The sequence below is a fragment of the Pygoscelis adeliae genome, unplaced genomic scaffold (genome assembly GCF_000699105.1).
Source record: "Pygoscelis adeliae isolate BGI_AS28 unplaced genomic scaffold, ASM69910v1 Scaffold171, whole genome shotgun sequence".
NCBI classification, from domain to species: domain Eukaryota; kingdom Metazoa; phylum Chordata; class Aves; order Sphenisciformes; family Spheniscidae; genus Pygoscelis; species Pygoscelis adeliae.
In genome coordinates this window covers 2,200,633-2,208,229 of record NW_008824186.1, presented here as the reverse complement: position 1 = coordinate 2,208,229, position 7,597 = coordinate 2,200,633, and the positions used below count along the sequence as shown (strand labels likewise).

The window sequence follows — 7,597 nt, the reverse complement described above, 5'->3', positions numbered from 1 at the left end:
CATATTTATTTTCAGTTGGCTGGGAGTTGTTCAGCATTCTCCTCAATAAATTCCTGACTCACCTTCTCTAACATAATGCTCCTGAAAGATGTTCTCAACTCCCTCTCCCCGTCTATCTAAAGCATCTCTCTGGTGAGCAATACGTGTCATCAGCCACGCCACCTGCTCAAACCACTGAATCTTTACTGCGCAGGGGGATTTTGCACTCTATCCTCAACAATCCTGCGTCAATGAGGTTTTGAAGTCAATAAATTAATGAATTTCACTGCAAGTGGGATAGGGACTTTCACAAATCTGTCACAGCTGTTGCTATTTTAGACAGCATGAAGAGGGGAAGGAACATCTGTACCTAGTGTTGTCCTGCTGTTCGTTTTTCTAATTTCTTTGGGATGTTTGTAGTTGAAAGGGGTTATGTATCTTTTTTAGTGTAGTGAAACTGCTTTTGCAGACGTACCCAGATTTCTCAGGTGGAAGGCTCCCTGAAGTTAAAACACGTTCAAACAAAACTCTTGTATTATTGTCCTCTTTAAAAATAGAAAGAAAAAAGAAAAATCACACTGAGTAAAATATATTAAAGACAATTTAAAATCATGTCCATTCAAAGAAATGTGTACATTGAATTAAATATAAGGCTGACATTCTGATACCTGGATTTGAATTTCAGTAAGTAGAAAAAAAAAATCTGAACGCCTACATAAAACTTTACCAATGTTAAATTCTACTGTGAATTTGTTATTTGAAAGTCTATTTCTGTTGATAGCAACAAACCGATCCCAATACAGGTTCTTTTATAACAGCACAGCTATTGCTTGGCATCTCTTCGGGATCTCTGGTTTTTTCCATTTTCTTTAATTATCGCGGTGGCATATCTCGGTAATTTTAAATTTGGCCTTTCAATTCATTACTTCCCTTTGAAATTAGGGCAATATTAATATACTTGTGTATTCCTCAGAAGTCCTCTCAAAATTGTTAGACCTGGTTCCCAGTGAGCAGTCAGCCTTTGTACGTTGCCACCTGGGGGAACGGAGTGGTTGGTGGTTTTGTTCTTGAAACTGCTAGCTTGTGCCCTGTTTTTCTCGCTGTGTATTTTACCATATCTTACATTTACAGGAGTTCAGTGATCAATTTTCCAGTAAAGTCTGCTGTGTTGCTAAGACAGAGCAATGCACTGGCAAGTTTTAAGATAATTTTTTCTGACGGCAGCCTATGGAAAGGCATTGCAAATATTCATGTAGACCCTAAAATAATTTCTTGCAAAATTAAATATACTTTGACTTGAAAAAAAATCTGTTCACAGCTCACGGCAGGAAAAAAGCTCTAAATCTGTTCAAACTTTCAGAGCCTGAAAAAAGAAGGTACTGTAGTCTGACAGGAGAGATTCATGTGCCTGGTGCCTACAGAACGCGCTGGGAGGTTCAGAAGGTCCAGCAGCACAGCTACCTGCAGCCACCGCTCACACCAGCGGCGTGGAGGCTGGCTCACAAAATTGAGCTAGCAATTCGTAATAAAACCCAGATCGTGTTCCACCTCTGTGTCGTTATGCTACAAAAGCTAGAGTATTGAATACTTGAAGAAATACCTGAAGAAATCTGAAAATCTAATGCGTGTCTGGCAGACAGGGCTGGGCAGAGGAAGAGCCTGGGGTGAGCCGCTCTTCTCCCTCTTTAATTCCCCGTGAAACACGGACCAGGACAGTTGCGCACAAAGGTCTCTGTCAGCCCCCACTCCCCACAGCAGCTCGGGTTTCTTGTAACATCGCTATTAACTCCTGCATCAGGGAATCCCACGTGGAGACCTTCCGCCACCCCCCCGCCTCCTGCCCGAGGCTCCCCAGCCCCCTGTGCCCCCAGAGCTGGCACAGGCGGGGCGCCGCGTGCCTTGCCCGTGCCCTACTCTTTGCATCGCAAACCAGCTCCCCGGCAACTTCCCAGCAGGACCCATATTCACAATATCGCTTTTATATCTTGCTCATCTCATCTATTTGGGGAGAAAGAATTTAAATTAATTCTAGTAGGGACCAACTAACCCATCACCTCTCCCATGCTGATTTCAACCCCCTATAGATCTTTTCCCTCGGAATTTAGATTTCTCGGTGTACTCCCCACTGTTCATAGCAGATGCTGTAAAGCCGCTGCAATGCAAGCGAGTTGCAATTTGGAAAGTTCACTCTCCTCTATTCAGTAGAATCAAGATCTAATGTCAATGCACTTCTGGAACTACAGTAAGGACAAAACAGCAGGGTTTTTTCCAAATTAATTCCCGAGTTTTATGAAGAGGTTTCATTGCTCTTCAAGAAGAATTAAGACTAAAATACAGAGAACTTGGCCTGAACCTGAACTCACGGAGAAGGCACATTAATGCTTCATTAGACCTCTCAAAGCTTAAAGCTTACCATTAAGGTGAGAAAGGTAGTCGATATATGCCAGTACATATTCCGGAATGTCCCCGTATTTTTTCAGCCCTAGCTCAAAAATCTTAAAGGCCACAGACTTATCCTGCAAATGTTAAAAAAAAGACGTTATTAGCTTCAGTGAGCTACGCACCCTCCTGACACTTCTTTTATATCAAACTAAGCATACATGATTACCTTACTACAATAATACTCCATTAAAGCTGCTGTAACATAGACGTGATGGCGGGTCCGGGCATCCTCTCTTGCTTTCTTAAATATCATTCTTCCAGATTTTATGCCTTCTGCTCGCCTTGCAAATTTCATATATTGGATATAAACCTAAGGTGCATATTTATATAGTATCAGTGCTAACAAAGAATACTAGGATATAATAAAGTTTTTTACTATATCTGAAATAATCTTTACTCACAAAATACAGCTAATAATACAAGAAACAAGAAACAAGACTCTGTTGCGCCTCTATGTTGTTTTGCTATAAATACTGAGGCAAAGCTTTTATATAATTTTTTTTTAAAATGGAATATACCTAAGGCTGATCCCCTGACATGACAATAGTTAATACACAGATTCTTCAAGGAAGGGGAGATAAATAGATGAACGTAATTTACATAAGGTGGTGCCTTCAGAGAACTAGGGGCTTATTGTAAAAATGGTAACTTTCCAATAAAGTTAAGACATCCATAAAGCTAAAGAACAGTCAAAAGGCCTGATGAAGCGTTTTACTGTACATCATACAATCCAAGATACAAATCATCCTGTCTGCAAATATTTATACCCGTCCAAGGAAATAATGACTGTGCTATTTAATTCAATGGCCAATTTATGATTTGCATTTCTTTGGGATTTAACTTTTTTCTGCTCTGAATTAGATCACAAATAACAGCATTCCTCAAATAGGAGGAACTGGTATGTGGTTTCTCAGAAGATGTGTGTTTGGGAAGCATTATGATCTGTGTTTAATGAATAGAACATGTCAGTGAATGGACACCTTTCCTCTGACACTGACCTGTTGTTTAATTTTAGACCTCAGACCTTCTTTTTCCCTCTCATGCTTTGTTGCGTCTATTTATAAACTAAATAACATTTTGAGGGCAGGTTACTTTCTCACACCGTTTGTTCAGTACTAGCACAGCTGGCCCTACAGACAATGTTGTTTACTATATAACTTAAGCAGATGTACAGCAATACTCTTTGACACTTAGATGGTACATTACAAATTTATTTGCAAGCTACATGTACACAGTACGGTGTATTTCTATGTGGGGAGAACAATGGACAAAGGCAACGTGCTTTTAATCAGTTAAGGGGAGGTAAAGTGACATTTTAGTTGAGCCAACGAAACATACACCAATTCTTATGAGCTGCGTAATGAAATCTTTAATATCTTATATCTTCGTTGCTTGTTTGAAGAGATTCTCCAAAATGGATAGAGGAGAAAAGTGCACACGACTTAGTGTATCTAAGTGGATTAAAGGCTATAATTATCAACCTTGCTGAAATTTTAATCTAATTCTGTCATCTCAGTATTCCACCTGCTCAATCATCCTTGTGACCCAATGAACTCCTGTAAGTACTTCCCCATTCTTTGAGCATACTCAGGTGGCTATCCATGCAAATGTGGAAAAACTCAATACCGAGGGTCATCTTACCAGAGTGGGATCAATGTCTTCAATAGCCAGGAGTCTGTTATATATGCTGTGTACTTTCTCATACTTCATTCGACTCTAAATAAAAAGGAAATACAGACTGCTTAGTAACGCTATTGCAAATCACCCGTGAGAATGCGAAAATCAATCCGAAGAAAAAACTAAAATTTTTCTCTTTCCTTTTTTCCCCAGTTGAACACTATGTATGTCAGTCCCTCTACTCAGATGCATTTTTTGTCTTGTGCAGTCATTTCTTTACTTCCCACATTAATTTCTCCCTAGTGCTTATGCACATGCTTTTCAAGAATCTCTGAAGTCTTTTTCTAATTTAGTAATACCGCAGCAGAACTGCCGTTGTGGGTGTTTGGGACTGTTTCCTTTACCTCCGTCTAAAAGTAATGTGCAGACAGCTAGGAAAACCACCTTCTTCACTCTCCAACCTACGCATTTCAAATAATCCACTCTGCCAGCTGCAGCTCTCCAAGTTGTATTGTGCAACCTTAAAAAATTTAAATTGCCAGTATGCTTAAGGTACAAGAGGCTGCACCGAAAGCCAAGGAAGGCTTTTTCTTCTAAGGGCAAAGGTTTTTTTTTCCTGTTGTCCTCAGCATCTTCCTGCAAAGACTCTTCCATGTTATGATAAGTGGGCAAAATGTATCTTGCAGAGGATTCCAGAGTCCTCATCTGATCAGTGGGAAATGGCCTTTATTCCTGATGGTTCATGTGCAAAACTAACCACTGTCGGGGCATTACTCATTACGGAGGCTGTGCAATATGGTGGTAGCCTGGGTAAAGAGATTTCTCAAGAAAGCTGCAGTATAGGGTGCCTCCCACCCTCCCTCACAGCCATGCAAGTACAAACATTAAACCCCCAAGAATTAGATAGGAAAGGTGTTCTTTATCCCCATCTTAAAAGTGAAGAAGCTGCTGCTCTGGTAAATGTAAATCTATCAACCTTTCAACTTCATAGTAATTTGAAAAATATAGTCAGTATTTAAGTGGAAAGACAGTAGATTTTCAGAAATTTTTTAACTCATGCTATGGGCTTTTCTTCTCCATGTTGTCAGCTCAGTCTCAGAAACACTGAATGAGATTAAGGCTAGAAGAATCGGTAAATTAATTCTATAGAATTCTGTGTGTTCAGTATGTTTCAAATAAATTACATTATTGGTGAGAGGTATCTTTGGGTTTTGACGTCAGTATATCACTATTTTTGCTCACCTCTTCATAATCTGCATATGCAAAATAAAGAAGCATATTCTTCTTTAATAAAGTGCTGATCGCTCTTTCATAAATATTAGCAGCCTCATCACTGAAAAGTTTAGCATTGTTCATGTCCTGTTATGAAATAAGTACGATAATATAATTGTTCAGCATCTGTGACAATGAAGGCCAGTCTATGAATATCTTCTGTCTGTGAACAGTCCCAGTGAACTTCCATGCAGTGCTCCAATAAAGAGACAATCAACTCCCCAGTAACCGGCCAACACTGAAATAATTTTTCATAATTCTTATCTCAAACGCAAATATTTTTATTTCTTAGAATAGCCCCAATTTTAAAATTTTTAACATGACACAACTTACAGCGCTAAGTATTTTTCACACCCCCCTCCTTGGTTCTTAAGTATTTGAGGAAAAATTAACAGTACACCATGTCAAAGCAATGAAATAAGAAAGCAAGCAATGGCAATCTGCTTACCCCCTTTTCAGCTAGCAGTTTACTAGATTGCTCGAGGTACTGTGCAGCTTCATACCAGATATCTGGGTGATGTCCCAGAACCAAAAGGCATTGCTCATAGGCAAACATAACTGGGGGGGAAAAAAAATGTAAGAAATACTCCTTGTATATTATCGCAGAAATGCTACCATCTTGCACAAGGGAAGCATGAAATACAAAAACCAGCAAATAAATCAGACAATATTAACACTAATTGGCTTTGAATAACAACAATCACAACTGCATTCTTTTTTATTGCCAGGAACTTTATGAATCATAACCAGCAGCTAAAACCTGCCTCCTCCGCAGAGGAAGAAGCAGAACTCATTCAAGAACGTCAGCCATAAAATCAGGCTGTGATCCACCATTTCCTCACCTCCAATGAAAGTTCAGTGGCACACGACTGTAGCGCTGTCCCCCCAAATCCATGTATTACTTTCAGCTTGGCTTAAGCAAAAACTAAAGAGTAGTCTAAAAAAGCCACCCACACAATTCAAGAAACTCGATCAACTTCTGCTCCAGCATGATCCCTGAACACTAAATCACATCATTACTTAACGCTGGAGTTCATTAATGCAGCTAGGAAATACAATTCTACATGTCCTAGCGCAATATCTAATTACCTCTTTTTGTTATGAGGGTTTGATCTTCTGTACGCAGAGGATTGCTCTTTTCCCACTGGATGTATTTCTTCCACATGTCTACCTGCTGAGCCTCTTGTGGGGTGTTTTGTGGGGGGACAGAGGGAGCATTGCGGTCCAGACCTTTCATCACTGTCTCATATTCCTGAAAGAGAAGCAATGTTTTGAACAGCAGATTTAAACACGTTAAACACTTATTTCAGCTTCTGCTTTATAAAACTGATACAAATATTTTAGCATACCAAGCTTATTAGTCTAACACACACTTTTATTTGAATATAAGAACCAAGTTTAATGCTAGTTTGTAGAATTAAATAGAACAAAGAAAAGTCAACAGAAGGTTGTACCTTTGCCACACGTCGTGCATTCATATAATCTCTACTCCTGTCTTCAATCATCTTCTTAGCTAAGTGAATATTGATGCCCTGGAGAAGGGTGAAAAAAGGAACTGGGAATGTGCAATTTCACTTTGGAAATACTGATACAGAAAAGAGCTTGAAAGGGGATGCAAAAGTGAGCAAGAAGAACAAAGTTATTTTAAAATACTGATCTCAAAAGGTACTGCATTTCTCCTAACAAACGTGTGGGCAAGAACTTACTTATCAGAGAATAAACTCACTACTGAAAATCAACTGACCTGAAGCACCTCAGTGTATTTGTAATCACTCACAGCTTTCAAAAATACAATGAACTTTACATAAACCTGCTGTGGGAGACAGTAGAAAGAATGTATTTGTGATTTGCATTTTTCCTTTTAAATCCTGGGCAGTGCCTAGTCAGGGTCACAGCTCCCTGCCTTGCTGCTGCCTGCTGTTCACCAGGTGAAGACTGAGACAGCATATGAGCAATTCCGCTTTCTTGGACAAGTAATAACAGAGATTGACCTCAAAGCTCTGCCGCCTTCTCTGTTCCTGAAGTAACTGACAGCTTTTTGGAGAGGTTATATTCAACATACACCCTGCCATACACGTACCTTTGTCAGCTGAGAGAGACTTGAGACCTGTCACTGCAGAGAGTGACACCCCTCCAGGACCGCACGCACGCGCAGAGGGCCCTGCCGTGCTGCTGAGCAAGAGCAGCAGGGGATTTGGGGCAGCCGGGCCCCCAGGCACAACCCACGTCTCAACATCAGCAACACAGGCCTGGTCACGGTGTCCCAGGCATGAACAAAATCTCGAAG

The 7,597-nt window shown here is 40.1% G+C and overlaps 1 protein-coding gene across 1 annotated transcript in view; it reads right to left on the bottom strand.

The window, feature by feature from the left end:
- CSTF3 (cleavage stimulation factor, 3' pre-RNA, subunit 3, 77kDa) overlaps positions 1-7,597 on the bottom strand; it is a 52,790-nt gene that overhangs the window by 4,749 nt on the left and 40,444 nt on the right. The window contains exons 10-17 of the mRNA XM_009334574.1: positions 6,765-6,842; positions 6,400-6,562; positions 5,759-5,868; positions 5,281-5,397; positions 4,063-4,137; positions 2,588-2,731; positions 2,393-2,495; positions 455-524 (exon numbers count right to left, since the gene is read on the bottom strand). Of these exons, the coding sequence (XP_009332849.1) occupies positions 455-524; positions 2,393-2,495; positions 2,588-2,731; positions 4,063-4,137; positions 5,281-5,397; positions 5,759-5,868; positions 6,400-6,562; positions 6,765-6,842 (860 nt within the window). The remainder of the gene's footprint in view (positions 1-454; positions 525-2,392; positions 2,496-2,587; positions 2,732-4,062; positions 4,138-5,280; positions 5,398-5,758; positions 5,869-6,399; positions 6,563-6,764; positions 6,843-7,597) is intronic.